Genomic DNA, 27690 nt, shown 5'->3' with positions numbered 1-27690 from the left:
CTATATAATCCAAAACATACTTAATTTTAGCAATTCTGTAATATCCATTCTTAGGAACATTTAAACACTCTTCCTCATGGTGCCTGATGTCTGTGAGAAAAATTCTCCCATTTCAATATTTGTAAGGAGGACTAGTCTGCCTCGTGGCAAACAGCACATTGCACAGATGAGCTATTAAAAGAAGGGATCCTTTACAGCTGTTGTTAAAAACCATGCAATGCTGCTAGGCAGAAGCCATCGTGCAGCTCATAGGATAGTACCGTATGTACAGGGAAGTACCACACAGGGAACTACAGCTTATAGCTACAGTGCCTGTTATATAAGGGGCTAGCGGGAATCAAAGCAGATCCCCTCAGATGCGCACGAACAATGGACGCCGGCTGAAATGAGCAGGATTGGAAGGGTAGAGCCTAGAGCCAAACTCGTCTGTGCGCATCGCGGCGCTCATCGGCACCGAACGCAGCTGAATAGCAGATGGCCGATCTCGTGCCTTTCGGAGACTGATCGTCGGCGTGGGTCTTTAGCGGCCGTTCGGTTTTAGTTATTCATTTATTTCACCCCGGCTCAGAAGGTCTGCATTGCACCAAGGGGGGAATCCCCCGCAGCTGTACCGCTGCTCCGTATGGCTGATTAAGGCACGGGGGAGGCGGCTCCGTCGTCTGTCTGAGCGCTACGGCGGAACTGCGAGCTCAGAAGAAAAAGATTGATTAACCTCGCGGATAACGGCGTGCGGGTGCTGTCACACTTGGCGCCGTCCAAACAGACCTTGCCAGCGTGCCACAGCGGGAAAAAAAGAAGCTTTGAATCACGAAAGACAGAAATCAAGCCGGGAAAAAGCCTTCTGGCTCATTAAGACACGGCACTTATAGCTGACGCGTGAGGCTGCCAGTAAGCTACATGATGTGCTTCAGTTGCTCTGCTCCTTCCAACACCATCCCCAAAATAACAGTTGTGTTAGTGGCTCAATTACAAGATCTTTTCCCCCATATGTTGTACTGTTGCTTGCCATCATCACAAGCTCTCGATTACAGGGAAATTTCTAATTTTGTCTTACCAAACATCTTTATGCAGTTTTTATTGTTGACTCATTCCATCAGTACATACCTCAGTCAATTTTAGGGAGCACAGGCTAGTATGTGGATTCTCCAATATGCCTGTAACCACTCAGTAAGTGCACTCTCCCATCAGAGCTGTGTAAGAGGGCTGTGCTACTTGTGCAGCAGGTGATTGCACCTGACTGGTCAATGGAATCCATCTTTTGTAATGGGGTAGAAACCCTGGCAACTGAAGCTCTCCTTTCATACGTGATAATGCACAATTGAGCAGTGGAGGCCCCATGGTCATCACTGGCATGGCCAGGATTTGAGTCTGGACATTGGTGTGCATCATTGTACAAAGTTCACGAATACTCTTCAGATGTTGGGTGTTCACGTGGTTTTTGAATATGTAGTTTTTGAACACATGATTTTTTTCGTAAGGGTTTTCTTCACACAGGCATTACCGTTCCTCATCCTCACTTGTTCTGACGTTCAAAGACCTCTCTATTCTCTGAGAATAGTGTTTCTCAGCTATAATAGACCATGCAGCTGTAGCTCAATTTTGAGACCCTGGAATGAAGAGACCGTGGAACTTTAACACTGGAGTTTTGTTTAGAGCTATTGAGTTATCCCCCTGAGACCCAGCAAAAGAAAAATGAACGTTTTTTTTTCCGCTTAACACAAGTGTCTTGGATGACAAAAGCATGTTGCAGTAAAAATGTAAAAATATATTTTTTTTATCTGTCGGTTTCAGCAAAGTAGAATAAGTGGTTCTTGAGATTAAGACCAGAGACTTGTGTCCCCTACTGAAGACAAAAATGAATGGCCTGGTCTTAGGGGGTTATTGAAAACATTCACACTGAACATTTCATTCATGTTTTTGAAAATAAACAAGTGGTTTTGGAGGCCAGACCAAGACATGATATACAGTTATGAGTGTTTTTCTATCCAGCTGTAGTTTATAGCCATGTTTTGAAAGCAAGGAAATAGCACTGGATTTCCATCCATAGGGTGCTGAGTCACTATTCCACTGCAGACCAAGTTCTCTTACCTGGAATGCTGCAGTAAATATCCAGTTACGGAGAATGATAAATGTAAAATATATGACATGTAATTTGCTCAGCATGAGTGCCAGTAAGGAAAGATGAAGGGTCAAAGTGAATGTATGCTGCAGATCTCACATAATGTAGTTTAACAGTAATCATGACAACAAAATAAGTAGGGGCCATTTTGTTTTTATGATCCAAAGCTATGGAAAGTCTAACAGATTTAAAGCAGTTGACATCTTTATAAAACATCTGAAACCATATTTGTTTAAAATGGATTTTAGTTAATATATTTTTTCTGGTTTTGCCTTTTTTGCTTTGTTTCTTTACATTTTAAGCTTTCTCTCATTGTATATTGCCTTTTCATCTTTGTGTTGATTGTGTTTTAAATTTTATTCTTCTATGTTTATTATATTGTCCTTTGTTTTTTAATTTGTTATTTTATGCAAAATGCTGTATGAAAAATGCTTTATAAATACTTCCTACACGGTGTGTCTGGTCATAAATCAACTATAAATCTGAGTTCAATGAGGGCCAGATGTACTCTGTAAGAGATGTACTCTGTAAGAGTTGACTGAACATTAAACTATTTTACTGTGTAGTCCCAGCCGATTGCTTTACGCCGTTTGCATTCTCCCTCTGTTTCAGATCTCGTCGTCAAAGTGGCCCAGAACAAATTAGGCTCGGTGCAAGCCGAATATCAGAAGGTAACGCTGCGCGCTTGCCAATGCGAACCGTGACGGATGCTGTTAGTCGCTGAAATAGTACAGCCGTTAGGCATAATCAATACCCAGTTTAAATTGCCCCGAGCTCCCGTCCGACGGCCGTTTTAATGGCTACTGGCTGCCAAGGTGAGACAGCCTCTCTTTCTTCGCAGGAGTAATGATAATTGGGCCTGGCGTTGCAATCACTGAAAATCAAACGACAAATATGATTTGGAATCCCTAGTACTTTTTCTTTTTAAAGGAATATTATGATGCTAAATAATAACTGATATTCATATTTTGGAAAAACTGCCAAGACTTGCTGCAACTTTTGTTAAATATGTCCATATGATATGAGTCGTTCTTCACACGATTTCATTATTCACGTGCAGTGAAGATGTTCAGTTGGACCTATATAGAATAGTATATGGTCCTTTCAGTGGTGTTTTCGTGCATGATTTAAGGCATCCAATCAAACACTTTTCCTGCATCTTCATTGAACCTTTACTGTTGACCTTCAAAAGAATGCAAGCTGAAAAGTTTCAAGCTGTTTTAATTAACAATCGAAAACACTGGTTAATGCACCTTGTCCTTAATTTTGAGTTCCTTGCCATTGCTGGCAAACTTGTAATGCTGTGCAAGAATGAAAAAATAACCATTTTATTAAATTTACTACCATAAGCAAAAAAAAAAGACACATTTCTGTCAGATTTAAACCAGGTCTAAATGAAAACTAGGAAAGGATTAATTTATGTGCCTTTTTGTGCATAACTGTACATGCATGTGAGCATTTGCGTGTTATCAACTGTCTTTGTCCCTGGGAGGTTTATTTGAGCTGTTCACCCTCCCATGTTGCTCTAATTCTGCTTTGATGATGACACATTGCCCTGTCTCTGTTTTCGGCATGCTGCTTCTTCATTGCATGCGCTCTTCGTGTGCTCTGGCCCTTCAGCCGGAGAACGTTGTTCTGACGCTGCAGGTAAAGTCTCTTTTTCTCTGTCCCTCTCTCCCTCTCCCTCTCCCTCTCTCTCTTATCTTTTTACTCTCTCTCTCTCTCTCTCTCCCTCTTTCTCTCTCATGGCTCTTTCTCACTATCTCTCTGTCTCCACTGCCTTTCACTGCTGTTACTTCCCCATTAACCCCACCCCTCTGGGCTGTTCCTTCCCCATTAACCCCACCCCCCTGGGTGGGGCCTCAGTGCTGAGCTGGGAGACGTGTCCTGGGAATCAGTTATTTATGGTTTCAGGCCATATTTTCCGATCTGTCCCCAATGATCTTCATCAATGTGTTTATGCTTAGTTTGCCCCAGAAGTGTAAATCTATCCACATTTTACCCAGTGAACAAAACATATTTAATAAGCTTCAACTCAATTGTGTACTCTGGCAAAACAGCATGCCTGCATTTTAATATGTACCTTTAAACGTATAAATATGTACCATGAAACAAGGAACGAAGCAAGTTGAGTCAGAGATAGAAAAGAAATTGATGAGCCAACCCCTTATGTACCAGCAATGCATGTCCAAAATAGAGCAGTTGCTTATATTTGACTTAATATTTGAAATGATTGGCTGTCAATTATAAACCTAGTACCGTATTACTGTTTCCAGCTGAAACATAACAAAGGCACATTCGACTGGGTTTCCATGACAGTTCCTTGGTAACAGATTTGAGCTGTCCGCTATTGTAATCGAAGCCTGTCAGGTTTGGTTTCCAGGTAAATGGGTTCTGGACTTTGGCCGTGCTGATGTGGACAAAGATCGAATGATTCCCATTATACTGACCTCACCAAAGCACGAGGCGTACACAAGCACTACTGCTGTACAAAATAGCTTCAATAGCTTCCACGCATCTGCTGGTGGAGAACGCTTCACCAAGTGGGAATGGATTACATGATCCCAGAGAGGCTCATGCAACAGACCACAAACGAGCTATACCTTATTAACAGATTAACTATATTGTAATCACTAAAGGTGCGGTGCGTAGCAACACACTGAAACATAGCAGCCATACACAGCTAAAGTAGATCAGAGTTACGCAGACTGTGTTATTAATTTTGTTCAAATCACATAATTATGTTGAGCATTAATTATTGAGGTGACAACAATGACACCAGGGCATTGTGAATGCGTTATTATATGTGTTTAGGAAATGCACATAATATTGTTACACTTTCGTAAGTTCAACTTAATAGAAAGTGCTACCACTTTAAATTGGGTATGATAAGAGCTAAGAATTACTACCAACAAACATCATCCCATCACATCAGAAATTGAAAATCTTTACTTTAGTACTGTTTGAATTTTTCACATAATGTTTAGTCCTGTGGTTTTGAGAGAAATAGAGAATCTCCTACTCTGTGGTTCTGTTTTTTTTGCCAGCTTCGAGGAATCACACAAGAATCCTACAGTGTGTAGGGCAATTTGGTGGTCCCAGATACAGCTTCACCTCGTCTTCCTCAGCCAAACTGTGGCATGAATTTGGCAGTCCGATGATGACGCAGTGCAGTATAGTTTCGGGTTGGGATGAACATTTTAATTGCACCAGTGTGTTTGGCTGTGTTTCTGGAGTCTTGTCATACAGACAATTACCAGCTCTCCTGTATTCACTGGTGGCTCTTGATCTAAGCGGCACACTCCATATTTCATAAGCAGGTATTTTTAGACTTTGGAATGAGCATGTGCAGTTGTGATAAGCATCTGATTCAGAGCTTTTCATACTGTAGTGGAGAGTGCTGTTCCAACAAGCCGTTAGTCTTTTCATACAGTATTTAAAAGACTCTTAATGGCATTGTGACTGATTACTTTGGGTAAGAGTACTGTAGAACCAAATTTTAGGTATTTTTTTTATCATTTAAAACTATGATGAGTTATTGCAAAATATGCATGTAAAATGTGCATATAAACATATTACGGAGAAAGATGTGATATTTATGTCAGATATAAATTTGTTTTGTAATCTCAGCACTGTTTATTTTCTAGAGAGTTAACACAATCTGATAAGTGAAAACTCAACACAGAATAACCGAGACTAATATATTTGGTCATCTAACCATTATTTCACATTCTCTTTCAGCTATTTCCTTTCAAGCTGGTGTAGCATTCAGAGTGGGTTTTTGTCTATTCTCTCATTTTATACTTATGAAAATATGAAAGGGTTGCACTGAAACATTTGCTTGTTTGTCACCGGCCAAAATATTTCATCTCACCAGTTTTTTTTGGAAATTACATGAAGAAGTGTAGCTATTACTAGTCATGAAGGTACTACTGATGCACCGATTCCATTGAAATGAAGTCCCTCTATGATCACACGTTCCATCCTCACTCCTGGAAACACAAGTAGTGTATCCCTTAGGAAGGCTTGCTTCAATAGATCAAGGTTGTCTCACTTCACATTAGATGATCTGACTTGATTATGTACAGGTTCATTGTCTCATTTTAATTGTGGTGTTTAATTTAAGCAATGACATATGGTCATGTTTCTGTTGATGATAGTCTGACTACATTTACTGACAGAACGATACGTCAATAACAATATGGAATGTCACGTCCACAGTACATTTTGTTAATTCTTTATTCATTATTTTATATCACATGGACAAAAAATATGTTATTTTAACAGAAGCTCAAAAGCTGAAGTATGTGGACCATGAAATGATGCTCATTTAAACTCATTTATGTTCAGTCGCGGAAGAAAATATGTTCAAAATCAAGTCACATCATTAGTGGTACTGATATGCTGCTTTTACATCGCAGTCTAATATATGTCAGTCTGCGTGCATGCTACCGTATGCGTTGTGTTCATTTCCCATCCTTGACAACCGTGATCGTAACCACGACGATAGGCTGCACATAATATCTGTCTATGAGGTTGTTTTATTTTATTTATTTTTTTGGGTGGAGAAAAGATAAGACTCAGTAGCACGGTGTGTAGAAATGTCCCCTGTAGTCCCTCTGTTTCCTCTGCTCATGCCGCATGCTGCCGGCTGTGTACCCGTTGCTAAGGGGTGGCTGCTTCCCGTTGCTAAGGAAGGCTTCTCCCCCGCGGTGTCACAGGTGATGTACTACGAGGTGGGCTTCATAGTGTGCGCTGCCCTGGGCCTGCTCTTCGTCCTGCTGGTGCCGCTGGTGGGGCTGTGCTTCTGCATGTGCCGTTGCTGCGACAACTGCGGCGGCGAGATGCACCAGAGGCAGAGGAAGAACGCCGAGTGCAAGAGGGGATTCTTCGCCACCCTCCTCTTCACCACCTCCGTCTTCATCACGTGAGTGCCGCCCATACTCCCCTCCCGTGCGCCACCGACCTTGCGTTCCCCGACCCTGCCCCAGCCCCCATCCGCCCCCCCCCGTCCCCCCCGCCCACCCAACCACCCAGCCCCCCCCCACGCTCGAGCTCCAGTGGCCGTAGGTGGCGTGTGGGAGCGAAGGCCAGATATCAGCGTAATGACTCCCACTCGCTGGTTCGGTTCACTCGTTAAGCTCAAGACTCGCGGGGCTCTCAGTGAGCGCACGCACAGCTCCAGAGAGTGACACATGCTTTATAATGGCTGACACTGATACAGCGTGTCACGGGTAAAGATGAACAACAAGTAAACAAGATGCATCGATGCCTGCAGGCACAATGGCCCGCATTTGTAAATGTGCTATTTATTCTGTACCTTCTTTCTTCTTCTTTTTTCTGGAAGGTACATTCAGTGTCATACTTGAAAATAAAGATTTATAAATAACGTTATTACTGGTTAGTACTAGCAAAGCTTAATGTAGACTTGCTTAATGAAGGCTTTATGACTGCTCACTCAATCTAAAAGGTGACCTTTATGAATAGAGCCAAACGCAGACAATGTTTCCATAGATCTGAGTTTCCTGTGGGCAAACTGCACACTGCATGACTGAGGTGCCACAGCCCCCGCGCCGGCCTGCCAGTCACAGCCCGGGGTGTGCGGCGTGCGATTTCTTTTCATCGGGTTCATTTCTACATCTTTGTGCCTCTGGCTCCGATGATCGAGAGTTCAGGCTCATTTCGGTGTACTTTGCTTTATGCCTCCCCGCTAGAATCCTTTATTAGACATTCCGCAGCAGTGTCCTAGCTGCTGGGTGGCCGCTGGCCCTTCGGCCGATAAAAAGCTCTTAAAAGCCTCCGAGGACGCCAGGCTGGAGATTGACTGCAATAAAAGGTTCGCGCCGCGTGGGATGTGATGTCTACCGCGACTGCTTCGCTCAAGCTGTTTACGGCGAAGAAGACAAAATACCACTCCTCTCCCCCAGCTCCCGCCATTTCCCCCCCCCCCCCCACACCCCACCCCTCCTCACCCCTCCCTCACCCCTGCTGTAAACGAGCGAGAAAATGAAACATTTCAACCTTTATCTGTTTGGTTATACGGCAGTGCTATCTGCAGTAGCGTTGGAGAACCGCAGATTCCCTTGGGAATATAAAGTGCTGTTTTATAACTGCTGAAGATATGAATTGATATACAGGATTGGCACTGAAGTCATAAATAGGTACAGGTTTTTCTGTACAAAGGATACACGAAGTACACAAAATCCTGACATTAACCACAATAAATACTGTGCAGTTTTTCCACTGCCATAACTGCTTGCTAACAGTAATAAGAACTATAGCACCAAACATCAATGGAGGAGTTGGGTTGTGAACCTCAGAGGTTGTGCCTGGGCCAGCTACTGGAAGTGAACCCTCCCCCTGGCTAGTTAGCTCATTTGCAATTGGTTCCCTTATCCTGGGGGGCTGGGTCTTTTTGCCCAGTTAACTGATTTGAGTTGAACTATGTGGCAGCAATGGTGGCAGTGTGCCGTTTGCCATGACAAATTCCCAGGGTGCATTGTGGGTACTGTGGCTTCAATTCCACATAATAAAGATTTATGGGAAAATTTTTACACAGCTATTCTAAGATTTAGCTGTAAAATCTGAGGGATAAACAGACCTGATTGTTATCTTGAAAATACACAACTACAGTACTATGAGTACATTTTTCTCCCTGGCTTTTTTTAAAATTAGCCTTGGAATTGACTAAAGGCCGTAAATATTAAGTCCGGAATTTATAGCGTTCGCTAGACTGAATTGTTTTTCTCATGGCGAAGAGGTCACAGGCAGTGCCGCGGTCTGTCTCACATGATCAGCTCAGCTCTTCCAGTGCGCAGACAGACTCAGTAATCCGGAGGACGTTTGCGGCCTGTCACTGTCCTAGATAATTACCACAGGACAATGGCCGCAGTTGTCCTGCCTGGCCGGCACACATTTTTTCCCCCCCCACATAATGCGTATCACAGTGACTCTGAAGTTCAGCTCAGTTTTGCTCTGATGTTATAGTTGTTTTTCATTTGAGATACAGCCTCTTGGGTACGTGCATTTTGGCTGAATTAATAAAAAATGACCTATTTAAAGACAAAATCTATAAAAACAAATCTTGTCTCCCTTAGCTGTGCTTGGTTGAGCAACGCTGGGGGTGTTGAAGGGTGATGTATATACTCTGGACTTACTGAGTTTTTGTTTTTTTTTGGGTGCGGGGGGTGGGGGCTGGGGTTTATGTTAAATAGAGAGTACCTGGCTCTTATGTTGCTTCAGTTCTGTCATGAATGCCTAATAGAATTTTACCCTTTGATTTCATGCATGGTAATTTTTGCCCCTTAGTCCTCCTATGAAATACAAAGAAAAATTGTTTCTGATTAAGTCTATAAATAATGCATGTCATGCAAAAATATATATTTGTACATCCATAATAGATTGGTAAAGAGATCATGCTCATGAAAGATACAAGAGACATAAAAAATACAGAGAATTTCAGGCTGCAATAAACATAAAATTGATATGTGGCGTTGTAGATCAAAATGCCGTTTTTAATGCTGATAATTAGGGACTGGTAGCAGCAGCCTGCAAACAGTAAATCTAAAATTAGTTCAACAAGTTAATCTGCGATGCAGCTCCTTCTGCTTGACAGCTGCAGAGGAAAAACTGTGGCAGTCGCACCACAAGGCTATTTTTAAGCCTGGGGAAGGAGGCCTGTGCTTGTGCACTGTCAGAGTAAGACTACTCCTGTCCTTTCGAATCCTCTTTCTCTGGAATTCCGGAATATTCCTCCCTCTCGGCGGACACGACCACCGCGTCTCGCGTCACGGCGGATCAATACCGCGCCGCGTTGGGCGGTGGAGAGCGGGAATGGGGTCGCCTTTCTCTCTCTCTCTCTCTCTCTCTCTCTCCCCTTTGAGCAGCCACAGTATTAACGAGAGGAGACTTGAGACTCCTTGTCCCGGCTTAACGTCTTTCCAGGGATCTGGGCCGCCAGTGAAGATCTGAACACAGTGTATTCCTCCTGCCTAATCGTTGTGGAGGGAAATGTGCGGCTGGATTCTGCCTGTTTGGTGGATGTTTAGGTTTCGAGCATGCGCACCAGAAATGCCATTGGATGTCTGTTCTGGGCAGTGAACACTCAGGCACTGTTTATTATTCTGTTTATAGACATCTGATATCAGACGATATGGATTAAAAGGGCTTTCTACACTGGGATATTATATTTGTAACTTATATTTGTCTGTGAGAGACTTATTAGGGTACTCTTTGTGAGGAGGCATGAGTATTGCAGAGGTCTTCCATTCACACAATATATAGGTCATTACAGTAGAACAGTATGTTAATATACTATACGCTTCATGCTAATTTGTTCCTGAAAGTAAACAACGGTGTGATGACCGTGTCTGGCATGACAGACCTTGTCCTCAGCAGCTGTTGCACCAGGAGCAATGGAATTTCATATGCTTATTTAATAGTTTTATGTCCACACTGTTTACTCTAGAGCTGAATTATGCATTTGTGCTTTAATTCTTTATGTGACCTAAGCTTGTAATGGCCAGATGAGCCAAAGACAATAAATGACACCAATACAACAAGTTTATTAAAGTTTTAAAAATTTTAATAGTTTCTAGAAAAGTCCAACTTATGTATCTATCTGTATGCACAGATTTGTAATTGTTCTAGGCCCCCTTAAAATTGATATAATTAATTAATCATCTGGTATCTTACATTAAGTCTGCATTTACTATCTTATGTTACAATTTAACGTAAACGAGTTTAAAAATACTGAAGGCATATATTTTTACTTTTTAGTGCCACACAGTAAACACACCTCGATTTGCACTATTTTCTCCTGCCATTGACTTAACAGTGATCATTGACAAAGATGTAAAACCTGGCATGGCGTGCAGTGCAGTCCATAGGGCGACTCTTATACACGCTGCGTCATATACAGGGCCCCCTGTGTGAGTGAGAGTTTGAATCCCTGCCACGGTACCTTCTCTATCTGTATGGCAGGCATGGCTCCAAAAATAAGACTTATATAAGAGAGCCACGATCTGTGAAAATTGTTCAACCCCTGTATATGGGATAATAAGGCTTCTTCCCTACCCTGGCAGTCTACACAGTTCACAATGACACACTTATAGGGTTATAAAGCACACACTCATGTAGCAGCCTGTTAAACGACATCAACAGGTCAGTATGTCAGTTAAAAAGTGCCTCGCTGTACATTTAGTCAGCAGTGACCCATATAAACATAAGGACGTATGTCATTTCAGTCACAACAAATGCTACAGCTGTAAAGCGAGTATTAAGTCTCCACAATGAAAGGGCTTGGCTACTTTGCCCTGGTTTCATGATGGGTTCCCCCTGTCTTGCATATCGTATGACAGATATTGCTTGTTGTCCGTGGAAAATGGGGAAAATGCAGACTCGCGGAGGACATAATTGTGCGGAGAAACCGGACACTGGCACTCACTGCATCGCTGAGGAAGGCTGGTCTTTGTCTGAGGGTCACGGGAAGATTAATTCCAGTTGAGTTACGGGAGGAACGTAGGCTCTCCTCGCACAATGGGGAACATAGAAAACACAAAGGAATGATAGATATCCGCAAGACACAAACAATGACCTATATTTTGAGGCACTGGAAATATGCTTCTTCTAACCTCCTGACCAGCATTGGAGAATGTTTGGAAGAAGCTGTTTATCTGGGGTTTTTTTTTTTTTTTGAAGATGCCTAAGAAGTGCTGACTAGAAAGGAGGAGGGAATTAACATGATAAGGCCGTACACCTCAGTGTGTCTCTCCACATTTGAATTAATTGCCCCTTGGAACATAATCTTTGATACATCCAGCAAAATAATACCATTGTATTATGGATTTAGAAAAGCACTATGTATAAAATGTTGCTTGTCACAGTGTTACTAGCCAGATTCCACAGGTCAATGAGGGTGGTTGATATTTTATTTTATTTTTTACTAAAGCTCACAGTGGCTCTAGAAGATGATGCTTTGCCATATCTTGTAGGCTTTGAACGCACGGGCCTAATGTTTCGTTAGCTGAATGCTAATCGCCATTTGCTATCTGCTGTTTGTTCTGAGGATTTCTACATAGGTTTCAATGCACCTTTGGGTCGGTTGCCTCTGGGATTCTGTTCTCATCTTCCTCGGTTATTATGTATTTATTTATACTGTGAGATCCCTGGCTGGTTTGCGGCCCTGGTGGTAATTGCTCCTGGACCGGCGGATGGCGATGAATGCGCTGTTGGTTAGAATGCGCTCGCTGCGAGCTTCAAAGCGCCTTTGTTCGGCGGCGAGGTCCACGCCGATCCCGCCCGGTCCCGTTGACAGCCGGCTCCTGGGTAGACGGGGGGGTAAAGGAGAGCATCCACAAAGGGCCTTTGTGATGCCGCGGCCGGGACCGTGACCGCGACCGCGGAGAAACCGGCCCCCGCCGCACGGTTGTGCGACCGCCGCCTCGGCCCATTGGCTGTCAGCGGGCTTCTCTGTCAGCGGCCACTCCTGTTAGGAACTTACCTCAGGAAAAGCCTCAAAAAGTAATTTCCTGAAAGATAACATGAATTGTGTCCAGGAGGCCAACGTACACAAGACGGCCAAACTGAAATCCGGAGAAAACGAGTATTGCACTTTCAAGTTCCTCGGTAATACGAGGATTAAAAATCCTATTCAGTGCCATATAAAGAGCAGTTCAAAATGTTATAGTTGCTGAATATTTCATTGTAGAATGCATAGCTCTCTCTCTCTCTCTCTCTCTCTCTAACTGGAACTTGGTGAGGAATTTATGTAAGTATAGATTACAGTAGAGTGGTTTTTGAAAGTATTACAAAATGGTAAAATTACAGGCTTTCTAATCTGTAATTGAGAACAGGAGAACAAGAAGGAGCACAGTGCAGGTTACAGTGTCAATATGCTTATTATTTATTGCATAACCTCTTTCTTTGGATATTTCTAGATCTAGACATAGTTGACTCTAAGGGCCTGCTTAAGCTGGTGAACTGATTTTGTGTCTATTCAGTATGGTAGTTGTGGGGAAATGTGGGTGACCTTAGAGGGCATAAGCACTGCGGGGTATATTACTTCAGGTACAAGCGGTTTACTTAACTTCCCCAGTTTCACTGAAATATCCCTGAGGGGGGCGGGATCAGCACTCAGCAGAGCAGATAGGTTTGACCCACGCGTCACTCTGACCCGGTCAGGAGTTGCCGTCCGCGCCGGGGTTTGTTCTAGATTCACTCCGCCGCTCTCTAAATAAGTCCGCGTGCTTCCCAGTCGTGGGGGGAAAACGTCTTCTTCGCAATCCCTCAGCTGAGAATGAATAATTCAAGACGGGAGGGAGAGAGAGGCGAAGATATGCCCCTGTCACTCAGAAGATAACGGCGCAACGCGGAGGCTATAATTAGCATTGTGCCGTGCGCCAGCGTGATACCGGCAACGCGGAGAGACGCCCGCCCGTCCGCCCGCCCGCCCGCTGGCGTGTCACATGCTCCTCCCCCGCAGTCCCGCGCCTCTGGTGTGGCGCTTTCGGCGGGAAAGCGTAATGAATCCACATCGATTTTCTCCGTCGCTCCTCCCGTTCCGCGTTAGGAAGCGCGCGGCCGAACCGGAGTGATCCGGCAGGCATCTCTGTACAGTGGCAGCTACGCCCTGTTGCTCGTTGACACGGGCCGGGTTGCCAGATGCATTATAAATCCCCGTCCCTTCTCTCCCACTGTATCAGAAGTGATTATCTGGAGTTGAGCGTTTGGAACGGGCAAAAGATGAAAGTGCATTGGCTTTTGTTGTGTCGGTGATGGAGACCGACAAACTCATCATTGTTCCTTCATTCGCATGCTTAACGCTGCTGGTGTTGACTGTCCAGTTCTGGTGATGGCATTGTACAGCCTGTAGAAGATCTGTGGGTACCAGGGAACCACTCTGAAAGCATATATTCACCAGTAACACAACTGGCTATGGCACTCAGACCTTTAAACTGACTCTATTTTCTACATACATCTGATGTTTGTACTCGTATTCTGATGACCACCTTAAAATAAGCTAATTAGATTGCATGGGTATCTGCTGCAGCAGCATATATTGTTGCTAAGCTTTGTAGCACTGTACTTTACAACAAATGTCCTATGGAACCCTGCTGTGTGGGGCTGCATAATCATAGGCAATCCTGCTGTCTCTGTAACTAAACAGACCTCTTTGAAGGTTGCTAGATTAGGTGGAATTAGCTACAGTATCCTTGCTAATTAAGACGAGACTTCACCCTGGGCAACCATACTGCTGATTAATATCACCTTCAGGGAAAACATCCACACTTGGCTTCTATTTTCGCTTTACACTCTGGGGAGATGCTATACTATGATTTATTCTGTCAATGAATTTGCTGCTCTTGGTCGGGTTCCACGCTTCTAATAAAGAAACATTTATTACGTGCGAGATTACAGTTTGAAAGATGTTCAGCCTTTTCAGTTCGAGCTTTCCTCAAAGCAGTTTATTGAACAATTAATAAATAACCTCTATTGTGTGATGTGATTGCTTATGATGTTCTATTGAATTGCACAAACCCATCTTTATCACCAAGAGCACCGGCAAATGTGGCCATTTTGGCACGTGTGTGTGTGCAGTGCCATCCTTTGGTAAAGACGAGTACTGCGCCACATATGCAATGGTCTATATAAATTTGTTTTTATTATTATTATTATTATTATTAGTGGAAGAACAACTGTTTTAACCTCTCAACATGTATGTACTGGATATTGATAAATGCAAGTATGGATTGTGGAGGGTAACATTGAATTTAATCTCCTAAAATTCCTAATATTAAAAAGTTGTATGTTTTTGGAGGTATTCTTACCTCTGTACAAAGGGACAGTCAAAAAGACTCAGGTGATTATTTAAATTTACACCCTCATATTTTTTTCATCCATGTATGAAGATATCTGTTTTAGAAGGTTATTCGGGGACACCCCTGAGAGTCCTGACTCCTGTGTCTTTTTTTGTGTCTGTGGCCCTCTCAGGGCGGGAGTACTCTGCGCCTACGCAGCCAATCAGAACCTGAGTTCTCAGCTGAAAGGCATGAGGAAGCTGGTCAACAGCAACATGAGAGACCTGCACACGTTCGCCAACCAGACTCCTGCGGTAAGAGACAGAGGAGGTTTAATCTGGGATTGATTATCTGCACTGCCTGTACCGTCTCAAATAATTCCTTTTTGTTTTAGTGGAAAATTACAGATAATCACTATGCATGCATGTCTTCTGGCTGGCGTGCATGCACTCATATGTGAATGTAATATGTGGTTTTATTAGTTCTGTCAGGCTATCTCTGCACACTTGAATCTCCTTACAACTGTCAGAATGATTTTAACACAGAACCCAAAATTGCTCATATGTGTTCTCAGACAAAATATATTCTGCGAAAAACCAACGCTACTTTACTATGTGGAGGGGAACAGTTTTCATGCATGTACTTGCTTTTGTTTCAGCAAATCGACTATCTGATTGGACAGTATGTCACCGCAAAGAAACGAGTTGTCTCTGACCTAGAGCGTAAGTAAGACCGCCTACTTTTTACCTGAACATAAGCCTCCTAAAACTCCTTAATGAATCTTGTTCATTTCTAGTCACAATCCCTAGAATATTTCATACATGTGAAAAATTCAAGAAACAATCATAGTGAAAAACAGAACAAAGCAGATGCATGTACAAGAATATTTAAAAACTTTTCCTGTGTTAAAAGAAGGTTAAGGAATGATTCATGTTTAAATCCTATTTTAAACCATTGTCACAATGCAAATGTTTTTTCGTTTGGATTATTTGGAGAGTTAGAAATAATCAGAGACTTTATTGTCTTCTAGCTGTTCTAATTTTGACTTTGCCCTTGACAGATATTGGGCCTTTGCTTGGTGGTAAAATTCACCAGGAGCTGGAAAAAGAGGTGATCCCCGCTCTCGATGGGGTATTAAATATGGCCGGAGGTATGTCCCATCACCTTTTCACTTAATTTTCTAAACTTTTTAACTGAAATTTTTTTTTTTTTATTCATCACGTGTGCAATCTCTGTTCATTTAATGAAACATTTTATTACACATCTCATACAGTAAGCCTAATACAGTAAGTTGAAGCTGATGGATTTATAATTTATTTTCTTTCTGTTTTTCTTCATAAAATAAATTACATTATACAGATATTTTCGAATTTCCTGTAAAAATATTATAAGGTCATGGTACTATGTTGAGATGACATTAGACTGTATGCAATCATTTTGATTACATTATCTCAACAGTTTTATTTGAGTTAATGTACTCAAATTTATATTTGTTACATGTGTATATTGCTTTTCCTGTAAGAGTACAACAAAAATGTTTCTTTGCTATTATTAAATAATATGCAAATGTCAGTATGTATCATATTTTATATTTGCACTTTTTCCTGCTGCATTTCATCTACGTTTAGAGCACTGGAACAGCTTTTAGTGGCATAGTGAAAATTGCAGTCCAGTCAAGTGTGACATGGAATATCTTTATAAGAATACATTAATAAGACAACAGAGTCTCCAGCCTTCATTCTTAAACAGACTGCTCTGGGTGGATTCACAGTCAGGGTTGTCATTCCACCAAGGCATGCTGGGATGCTTGTGCCTGTAGGCTCAGACAAGCTGTAATACAAATTGAGTCTTTATGCAAGTTTGTCACACATATCCATTGCCTCGTGGTTCTTTGCTCAGAAGCCGTCTCGTAACCAAAGCAACCACTAAAGCCCCTGTGCTTTCCCTGAGATGAGCCTGGCTGTGGTGTAGGATTAACGGTTTAAACTACACAAGCAAAACAAATTGGCCAAGGCTTTTGTAAATATATATTTTAGTTCAGGAATTTGCTGTAGTGATCCGTCATGTGATTGTATAAGTCTACAGGGTGGGATGCTACAGTTTTCCATACATCAAAGGAACAAGGATTACTTGCTGTGACCAAAGCTTTGTGAACCCCCCCTTAGAGAAAACCCCTGCTCACATTCTTAACTTGTCAAACAGACTTTTCAAAAAAACTGATGCAGTTAAACCATGACATTTTTTTCCCAGCCATTTGTGTCAATACATTTAAATACTTGTCTTAAAAATCTTAATTGCTATATGCGCACAATCTAGTATCTACAGACTAGAAGCTGCCATTTATCCAGAAGTAATTGTTGTTACAGAAGTACTGTTAATCAAATATGCTCAGGAAATTTTACGAATATAAGAACTCACCTTGCTAAATACAGTATGGGATACTCCACTCTCGATCATTCGTTCTGATACCTCATTTGATACCCTTCCCAGAAGGCCTTGCTGTTGTTTTTCATGCTTATGATCCCCCTGATTTCTTCTGCTCCGTCCTTGTTGTTTGCTTTTGGCCTCAAAGTCAAAGTGGAAAGGGCCATCAAAGGTAACAGTGACTGATGCCAGAACAGTGATGCCTTCTTGTGAATCTAACCTGGTGTAACTGTGGCATTTGGTCACATGCTAATCCCAGAAGAGTGATTCTCCCTTGTGAATCTAACCTGGTGTCACTGTGGCAGTTGGTTGCGTGCTAATCCCAGAACAGTGATTCTCCCTTGTGAATCTAACCTGGTGTCACTGTGGCAGTTGGTCCCTTGCTAATCCCAGAAAAGTGATTCTCCCTTGTGAATCTAACCTGGTGTCACTGTTGTGATTGGTAACATGCAGATCCCTGAACCTCAATATTCCCTTGTTAGTGTATGTGGTTTCGCTGTGGTGATTGGTCAAGTTACAGGTCCCTAGCCCTGCCAAGACTGGGCAGAGGTCAAAACTCACAGGGTCAGCCCAAACATGACCTATAAAATGTAGTATCTATAAAAGCTCCCAAACCTCAGTTAGTTTCACTCCCACCTTTGAGTGGTGGAATGCTTCTGTGTAGTTTAAGACTAGGTCTCAGTCCTAGACCAAGAACTGAGTCCTAGATCTAGAACAAACGCTGTCCTTTGTCTTTAAGACAAAAAGGAGAAGTTTTGGTTGTGTTTTTTGTACCAAATATGATTTTTTTAGGAGGCAGAGAGGAGGTAGTGACTTCTATTTGTAGGTGTTTGTGGGAAGGCCAGGTGGGCTTTGACCAACTGTGTCTCCTTGAAGTGTGTGTGCGTGTGTGCGTGTGTGTTGTGTGTGTGTTTATGTGCATATGTTAATGTGGCTGTGAATGTGTAAGTGCAGTTTGGGGTGGGTAGGGTGGCTGACACTAACGGTTCCTCCCGTCCCTCCTCCACAGCGATGCGGGAGACCAAGGAGGCTCTGGAGAACGTGAGCGTGTCTCTGGAGGTCCTGCAGGACGGCTCCAGCAGGCTGGCCTTCAACCTGAGCGCGGTGCGCTCGCGGCTCAGCTCCACCCTCAAAGACCCGGCCTGCGCCCTCGAGGACGCCGCGCCCGTCTGCGCCAGCATCCGCAGCTCCCTCGCCCAGCTGGGCATCGGCGCCAACTACTCCAAGGTATGCCCCCACCCGCCTGAAACTATGCTTAATGTTGAGCCTGACTTTTCAGAGCAAACCTTTTCTTAGATAAATCAGTTTACTCTCTGTTTCAGTTGTCAGATGTGAGCGAACAGCTGGCCAGAGTGAACAATGTTCTCAAGACTGACCTCAGCAACATAGTTCAAAAGGTGGGTCCACATCATGACTCTCTGTAATGTCCTCCAGGTGGCACTGCATCCCAAGATAATTTGTCTAGCTGCTCTTTGAGTCTCCTGCTTCACTGAGTTCTTTTTAAACTGCATTTTTAAAAGTTTGTTATTTCAGTTTTGTATCAGCTGTGTACAATGCTGATCAATCAGTTGCCTGCACAGTAAGGTTTTCAGGTGTAGGCAACTATGTATCAGAGTGACTCAACAGTCTGAATTTCTTGTTTATCTCACCCCTTACAGGGATATTTGTCATTTAATGACACCCCCTACTTGGTGAAGACACAGACACAGAATATTGTTGCAAGTAAGTCCTGGATCTTTATCCCCACATCATTCTACGAGACAGGTCTTCCATGTGATTTTTGTTTTTCCAAGATGAATAGATGAATCTTCTTCTATGCATGTTTCTATCTTACCACTTTTATATGTAAAAATGTTTCTCTATAGACAGTGAGTTATAATGATACGTAATTTCCATTTAAATATATATTGCTTGAATATATTCACAATTGCTGGTTGGTCGATTGGTGGAAGATTGGTTGAAGACTGTACATATATGCTACTGTATATATTTACCATTATCTCTATAATTAGGGTTGACAGTTTGTCTCCCCATGTTTTGTACCATGGTACTTCAGTCCTCCGCCAGCTAGAGGTCACAATAGCCTCCTTGTCAACCTCCTTCTCAAACAATTATCCCATTTGCACCACCTCAATAATCTAAGTTGATAAAGTGATTGCCACTATTTAAGCACAGACAATGATTGATGGTGATGTGTACAAGCAGCGCAAGTTAAATTAATTTTGATTACTTACTACATGCTGCAGTATTTTGAAATGTTATACAGAGGTATGATGAGGTTTTGTTAGAAGCAGTAGGAAATGACCACATTAAACATGAGAGCACTTATATAACATTTAACTTCAAACTAACTAACAAATGATTCAACTAATTAACTAATCATGGTCTTCAATCAAACCCTTTAGTAGAATCAGATGTTTTAGTGCTGGGCAATCCTGGTCCTGGAGAGCCACAGAGTCTGCTGATTTCTGTCTTTTCTTAAGATCAGTGACCAGTTCAGAACCAGGAAACCAGGTGACCTGAGTTAACTGTGTAATCCACTGCTTAATTGATCAATTGCTGTGCTACGCAAGTGCTGAGTAACAACTAAAGGCAGCAGACACTGCGGCTCTCCAGGACCAGGAGTGAGGACCACTGGCTCAAAGACTCGCTTTTCATAGCAATTATACTTCTATCCGTGTTCTCTTTCCCTCCTGACTCTCCCCATATTAGAAACTTGTATGAATAGTCACTTAAATATGCTTTTGAATAGCCTATGGGGACCCCTTGAGGATAATCATTGAAATTCAAGTTTAAATCTCTGCTGGGTACATGGTGGAGACTGGTGGTCCCACCTATAGTATAATAATTTCATCGTTTATCCATCTTAATGTGTTGTATTTATTCACGGTATGTTGTTGTGGTGCAAGTGGAATATGTGCAGGTGAGGTAACAGCTCTTGGCTAGGCCTCAGGCTGGTTTGTTCCCTTTAAATATAAGCCAGCTTCTCTCATTGGATTGTACACCTTTGGAAATAAAATAAAAATATTTTTTTTGCCTAAATAAAATATCCACCCCACGTAGCATGAGCCATGTCACTCACTTCCCCTAGTGTTCAGGTATCCCAGCAACCTGCTGTCCATTTCCCACCTGTGCAGAGGTCAGAAACATGCTGGATGATCTCGGCTCCAACATCACCAGCTTCTCTAAGACATTCCCCGTGGAAGACTCCCTCTCCAACTTCATTAAGTACATCAGTCACACCCAGTCGAAGATCGAGGACTACTACCCGCAGATTGACCAGATAGACTTCTACAGGTACAAGCAACGCGTTCAGTCTTCCTTTTTTATCGCTATCTGACACTTAGGGCTCAAATGTGCAATCTTCATTAACTATAAGAGAACCCATTTTTATAGCATGGATATGAAGCTCTGCTTCTGAAGAGCCACAGGGTCCACCGTGTTTTGTTGTTATTCACCATTTAATTGATCAAATATACAGTCAATTGCTTGCTGATTTTATGGGGAAAATAGAACCTTTAGATCCTGTGGCTCTCAAGGACCAGGGTTACCCAGACCCGTTTTACTGTATTATTATATATATATATATTTTTTTTTTTGGTGGTGTTGAATATTAGTTTGAAACTCACAGTACTGCTGTGGTGCTGCCTCCTGTAGGTGGATCTCCTGCATTGCACTCTGCTGCATGGTGGTGCTCATCTTGGCCTTCAACTTCCTGGGTCTGTTCTGCGGAATTACCGGCTATGACAAACACGCCTCCCCCACCACCCGTGGCTGCATCTCAAACACTGGCGGGAACCTGCTTATGGCGTGAGTAACTTGACGTTAATTAATTGATTTAAATATTCATTTTTGTTCATGCTTGACATGCGTATAATTCCAAAATGAATTCCTTCATTTTGTAAGGAATTGTGTTGATATAAAATGTATATTCTATTCTATGTAACATAATATATGTTTCATCAATCAATTTATTTGCATATCGTACCTGCTTAACAAGAGCAAATTTCAATTTTCCACTTAAAATAGTATGTTATAAGTTTTGCATATTTTTTTTGGACTGGATCAATAAGCATGTTAGTCATGTGAGCATGAATCTTTTCCTTTGTGTCTCAGGGGCGTGGGATTCAGTTTCATCTTCTCCTGGGTGCTGATGGGTGTGGTGGTCGCCACCTTTGTTGTCGGGGGCAACCTGGAGAAGCTGGTCTGTGAGCCCTATGAGACTAAGCAGCTGTATGAGGCAAGTTGGGGGCGGGGGGTCGAAGCACACTCTGTATTTGGGTCGGGGTGCCAGTGTCTGTTTAAAAGTACTGCATAGGACCCCCCCAGTGTTTTAATATCATAAATCAATAAGTCTTTCCTAATGTCAGTAATTATTGTGCATATGTGATTTTGTCTATTAGAACCTCTTTTGTTCCAGGAAGGGACTAGCCTTTCAAATACACACTATAATGCATGACATGCAGTATGTCGGAATGAGAATGTTAAAATTGCACCACGCAAAAAAATGACATACATAAAGAACATCTGCAAAATCTGAATGAATTACAGTTTGAGTGAAGATATATAAATTATTCATGGGTTCACACTGTGTGCAATCAGGTCTTGAGTTTTTAAATGTGTTTTAAAAATCTTATTGATATACTTCTAGTCTGTTGTGATAATGAAACTATTTCTTTTGCTCTAAAATTATGTTATTCTGCCAAACTCAAGCTTCGGTCTGGTCTATTTTTATGCTGTTCTTGAGGCAAGCACCTCGATGGTTGCACTTATTTGATTGTAGCTTTGTCTGTTTCAAGCTTTTCTGTGTTTCAAGTTGCTTTGGCTACAAGCATCTGCCAAATGACTCACTTGCCAAATCATAAATTGAATAGCACACAATCACAAGGCCCTCCTTGTGTTGAATGAGCAATTGTTTCTAACCAGATGAAAATTATTGTAGATAGCAACAAGTGTTTTGAATAATTAATCTAGAATGTTTGAAAAGTGCCTTTTGCTCAATCATCTCAGTAATCTGTGACCACTCAAGTGTATTTTGCATATATCTAAAGTCACACCCACGCCCACACTGTTATCTGCTGTTACATCTACCATCAGTCCACAGCATAGCCTGCCTGGCTTGGACTAAGGCTTGTATTCTTTGCTGCATTATCTTCTTTGGCAACCGTTTAGCCATTCTCATTATTGTGTGGGCAGTTTATGATTTTGTTATATAACTGGCTAATATGAGATGGCCAAGATAAACAGTTTCCGTTTCGCTTCAACACACCTACGCAGAAAAAATGTCCAGTGTTAATTTAACTCTAAAAGAGCAGATACGAGTAAAATTGGGACCATATGTACTCTGTAAGAGTTGATTTAACACTTGAACATTTTACTGCATAGCAGCTTAACCTGTGCCATTTCCTTTATTAGTTCTCTACCACTTGCTAGCTCTAGCTCCTCCGTCTTGTAGGACACATTAACACCACCTTGTTATTTTTTGTATTTAACACCAGATGTTGCTGGGTGACCAGTGCATTAATCTTTCAAGATCAGTTTGGGGAGCTTTTGCTTTAAACTTCCTGTGTGTGGTTGTTGCTTAAATTACCTTCATTTAAAAACGCCTGTGGGCATTTTAAAGATATGCAGTTGTTTGAAGTGCGGTATTATTCAACCATGCCAAACATAATTAATAGTTTTTTCCTCTACTGCTTCCAGATCTGTAGTGCCCTATGGCTGTGGGAATCATTTTTCTGCAGGAGATTGCTTTTGAAATGCAAAACTCAAACCAAAATCATGTGTGTGCGTGTTTTTTTTTCCAGGAAGATCGCACAGATGAATTTGAGCATATTTCTCAAAGGATTGTGCTATTATTTCGCCTGATTAAATCATAGAAGCATTGGATCTGACTGCTCATAATGTATTATTGCACTGTTAAAACAGGAAACTATGTAATGCAGATAACCGCAATGCCTTTTATGACTGATGAGCAGCCAGTTCTGCTTTATGGCCCTCATGTGTGGTGTAAAAAGCACCATAAGCTATAAGAATCTGAAATGAAATGAAAATAAACATCACTTGCAGGAATGTTCACGTGTTAACAGACTTTTGCTCCTGAATGACAAGCAGTTTCATCTTGAAACAGGTTGTGGACACTCCATACCTGGTGAATCCTGCCTGGAAGAATTTTATTCCTGGCTTCCTTTACCAAAAGCCTGAGATTGACCTGACTGCAGGAAACCTATACAGGTAAACTTAGATTGGACCAGGAAGTCATAATGCTGCTATGGATACTATTTTTGCCGAAATCTAAAGTTCAGGGATTTGAGTGTCAGGCAAGGCAGTGGCTTTATGGCTGCAGTCGTGTGAATAGAGCATTTACTGAATGGGCAAACTAAACATCTTTCAGTTCCCCGAACATTGTACACTAGGTGGCAGCAATAGAGCTCAAACACAAAAGCCTGAAGGTGTGTGTTTTCCGAAGCGTCCTCTGTTACGTTTTTACGGACGTCTTCTTCTTTTGCCTCTCTTTTGTTTTTCGCAGAAGCTGCAAAGACAACCAGGGCATTTACTCCGCTCTGCACCTGGACAGCATGTTCAACGTTACGGCCTTCTTGAGCTCTAGCGTGGTGAGTGCTGGAGTCCGGCGCGCTTTGAGATCACGTTACAGAACGCGCTGCCTGCGCGCCGCGCATACGCGCAGCTCTGTTCAGAGCCATGCTTCACTGCCCGGCGCATACAGACTGCCCAGTGTACATGTGCCGCTCGCATGCGCGTGTTTGGGCGTGCCGCTTTTAAAGCTGTTACACGATATTCGCATGCGCAAACAACTACTCTCACATTCCTTGATGGCAGGAGGTTAAATATGCACATGCACTGTATACCACTAATATATGCACACAGCGTACAGTACATCTTTTTGGCTGGTAAATACTTCAGCCCACTACCCTTACTGTCTAATTCACCCTTTAAAAGAGATTTACAACAATCATTTTTGGGGTTTTTTGATATTATTTCAGTTTTATTGTATGTTTTCAATTTGCCCAGTTTTTGCATGCAATGAAAGAGAGTTTACATATTTACAACTTTTTTCTGACAGCCTGTTAGCTGTGATGGCTGGTATTGGTGAATTCAGGGGTTCAATGCAAGAATATAAATTTCAAGTACCATAACCCCTAAGAACCTTGTACAGCCACATTTATTCATCCAGAAGTTTGGCGTGTTTATATTACCTCAGTACACTTCAATGAATTGTGTTTAATCTTATTTGGAACTTTTTTCCTATAGCGCATGTACTCTACGTCCATTGTGCTCAATTAAAGCACACCTAAAGCTAGCTAGGAAGCTGTGAAGTTTATAAGGTATAAGGCTAACAATGTAAGATTAACACAACCTTACTTGAAGTGTATTTTCTTGCTTTAGATCATGAACCCACAAATACCCCTGTCTCAGCCATTGTAAAGCTGGCTGGTTGTCAGAAACTGCTATTTTAAAAAAAGAAACTGCTATTCAAATGTATTGTTGGACTGGAGAGAAGAACAATCCTGATTACCAGTCAGCTGTACAGTAATGGACTGATTGTTTGTCTGTTTTTTTTTTGTTTAGTTTTTTTGGATAGAGCTGATGAGCTAGCTAATGGTGCTTCAATGCATCTATCTGCTGGCTGTCTTGGACTTAGAAGCTCACAAAAAAGCGAATTAAACAGAAATGAATGCATGTAGCCTGCATATATAATCAAAGCAGTGTTCCTCTAATCAATGTGACGCTGGATTTCCTTGTGGAAAAGGCCTTGCGAAGACGCTGCTAAGCCGTACACCCTTTTTCAGGCCCAATTTGTTCCAGCTTCCTGCTGGTTTTCCTCCTTGCGGTTCAGTTCATGTTTTAGCCATGTGTCTGAATGCAGTGACATGCGAAGCCATTGGTGCCCTGCTCACACACCAGGTTCTCACACCCTTTGTGTTCACTGGGGGGGGGGGAGCCGCAGAGCCATGCCAACGGGAAGGATTAGTTCTGCTCTCCCGGTTAGCAGAGGGAACACAGCTAAGAAACACACTACTGTCCCCTTACTCTCGAGTGTGAGCTTACAGTTTGACGGGGAGAAAAGGCCTGCCTTTTCAAACCACTCCAGAGAGCGCATACTTTGTATTGATGAGCGAGGTTGCCCTGGCGGCTAAGATACTTATTGTGAATCTTAGGTGGCCACACGCAAATTTCTTTCGGGCACCCCCTTGGCAACCTGTTAACTTGAGGCCCCACAAAAGGAATCCACTATCCGCATTACACATGTTTTTTATCAGTTCTGTTTCCAGCAGTTATTAAAGGGTTTTTGAGAGCAGCTGTTTAAATTTGTGACTCCTTTGATTATTTGGCATGATTACACGTCATTATGCATTACCACCCAGTTCCCATTTATTTTCATATTTAACATTCAGTTTAATCTCTGGATACAATATACTACTGTAGCTGTAGCTTGTGGCCGGAATAGTTGTTTGTACTTGGGAAACCCTCAGGAACAGTCGTCTGGAAGTTTGTGTTGAAATTTGATAACTGCATTCATAAGGATTGGCCCTGACGGGCACCCGTATGTGTTCAATGGCATCCTGATCCCCCGTGGTTCTTGGTTGTAAAATGTCTACCTGATTGGTGTTTTCCAGTACACCGATGACGTGTCGGGCACTATCAACAATGTCAGAGTGGACCTGAGCAGCATTGTCCTATTGGAGTCTGAGGGGAGACACAACCTCATCCAGTTCAGCAACACGGGGGTCAACGAGATAAACTACTCCTCTACCTGGAAGAGGTGCTCACCATTCGGGGATTGCTCACCACGCCCAACACACTGTCTACCATGACTGTCACTTGTAAAGGCAGCACCTGACTACTGAAGCTCACTCTTCCATTCAAATATGACTACTCTCATCCTGTTTAAGGATAATGGATCAGTTGTGCTTTATAATGCAAGGAATACATTTTGCTGTAGCTGTCTAACTTTGCATTGCCTGTGTCATGGAAGCATCATGCCGTTCAGCTAACTGCAACTGAAAAACAGGCATTAATGCTGCAGAAGTAGTTACTAGCTAATCCTCTGAATCACACAGATTGTGTGGAGGTGTGTGATGCGAGCAATGTTCATGTTTCTGGGTGAAGGTGTACGGTTGTGTTGTCTGTTTTTCTGCATTCATGTGCACAAGGCTGCATTCATTTTGTGGACTGAAATGTTCTGGTTGAGCCGTTGAAATGTGTTTTTCCTCATCTCAGGTCAACAAGGTGCGCAGGAGGTGGACCTGTTATCCGAAGTCTCTCAATTGAGTTTGAGCTTTAGATACAAACTGTGAAGAGTTTAAATTTGATTTACTACAAAAACTTCAAACTAACTAAATCACATCGCAAGATCTATTTACACTATTCCTATGTTCCGGTGTATATGGCATATAGGTTAATGTGTTTTATTCTTTATTTTCACTTAAAGGACAGAGTATATACTTCCTTATCTTGTAAAAGCTGGCTATAAATCTGTGCTATTGCTAGTGGCTAATGGGGTCTCTGGAAACATTTTCACTGGGCTGGGAGGCTTTTAGATTCAGTGGCGGAATAAGCCCCCTATTCATCAAGAAATGTTTCAGGAAACCCATCAGTGGACATCCAGCATGTGCTGAAGACAGTTGGGTCAATTTAAAATGCAGGGGCACAGATTGTCAAACCGATAACAGGCTAGGTTCAGGCTCCAGAGCAGCTTCCATGTTAAGCTATGTGATGAGGGCTAGAGATTGCGTAGTCTGCTCTGGAGATACAGTATAGTAATTTAGCTTGTGTTTAGGGTGTTAAGAGACTGAGGGTGAAATAGTTCAGGTGTGTGATTGTGGGGTGGAGTGGTTGTGTTCTGTGGCTGGTTAAATTGGGGCTAAAATGACAGTCGTCTGATTGTGGCATAAAGTGGCTGGGGTGTGGTTGGGTCAGGGCTGGCATCGAGAGGTTGAAGTGTATGGTTGGCTGAAGGTGGAATAGAATACCAAGGTGTGTGAATGGGTAATGGGGAGGTACAATAGTTAAGATGTTTGATTGGGTAATGTTGGGACAGAATAGCTAAGCTATGTGGTTGGGTAAGGGGGAGATAGAATAGCTAAGGTATGTGATTGAGTAATGGTGGGATAGAATAGCTAAGGTAGGTGCTTGGGTGATGGTGGGATAGAATAGCTAAGGTATGTGATTGGGTACGAGGAGAGATAGAATAGCTAAGGTATGTGATTGGGTAAGGGGAGGTAGAACAGCTAAGGTGTATGATTGGGCAAACAGGAGATAGAATAGCTAAAATGTGTGATTGGGAGGTGGGTAGAGATGCTAAGGTGTATGAGAGGGCAATAACGTGGC

The 27690-nt window shown here is 42.4% G+C and overlaps 1 protein-coding gene across 1 annotated transcript in view; it reads left to right on the top strand.

The window, feature by feature from the left end:
- Positions 1-27690, top strand: part of prom1a (prominin 1a) — a 58239-nt gene that overhangs the window by 20013 nt on the left and 10536 nt on the right. Inside the window, exons 2-18 of the mRNA XM_064342084.1 lie at positions 2732-2790; positions 3740-3766; positions 6841-7046; positions 15110-15230; positions 15575-15638; positions 15977-16066; positions 17489-17512; positions 18350-18567; positions 18663-18737; positions 18999-19062; positions 20478-20637; positions 20998-21150; positions 21457-21580; positions 23468-23571; positions 23867-23951; positions 25977-26171; positions 26581-26589. Of these exons, the coding sequence (XP_064198154.1) occupies positions 2732-2790; positions 3740-3766; positions 6841-7046; positions 15110-15230; positions 15575-15638; positions 15977-16066; positions 17489-17512; positions 18350-18567; positions 18663-18737; positions 18999-19062; positions 20478-20637; positions 20998-21150; positions 21457-21580; positions 23468-23571; positions 23867-23951; positions 25977-26171; positions 26581-26589 (1778 nt within the window). The remainder of the gene's footprint in view (positions 1-2731; positions 2791-3739; positions 3767-6840; positions 7047-15109; positions 15231-15574; positions 15639-15976; positions 16067-17488; positions 17513-18349; positions 18568-18662; positions 18738-18998; positions 19063-20477; positions 20638-20997; positions 21151-21456; positions 21581-23467; positions 23572-23866; positions 23952-25976; positions 26172-26580; positions 26590-27690) is intronic.

The sequence above is a fragment of the Anguilla rostrata genome, chromosome 7, assembly GCF_018555375.3.
Source record: "Anguilla rostrata isolate EN2019 chromosome 7, ASM1855537v3, whole genome shotgun sequence".
Taxonomy (NCBI): Eukaryota; Metazoa; Chordata; class Actinopteri; order Anguilliformes; family Anguillidae; genus Anguilla; species Anguilla rostrata.
Note: the sequence above shows the minus strand (reverse complement) of the source record. Positions and strands in the feature narration are given on the sequence as shown.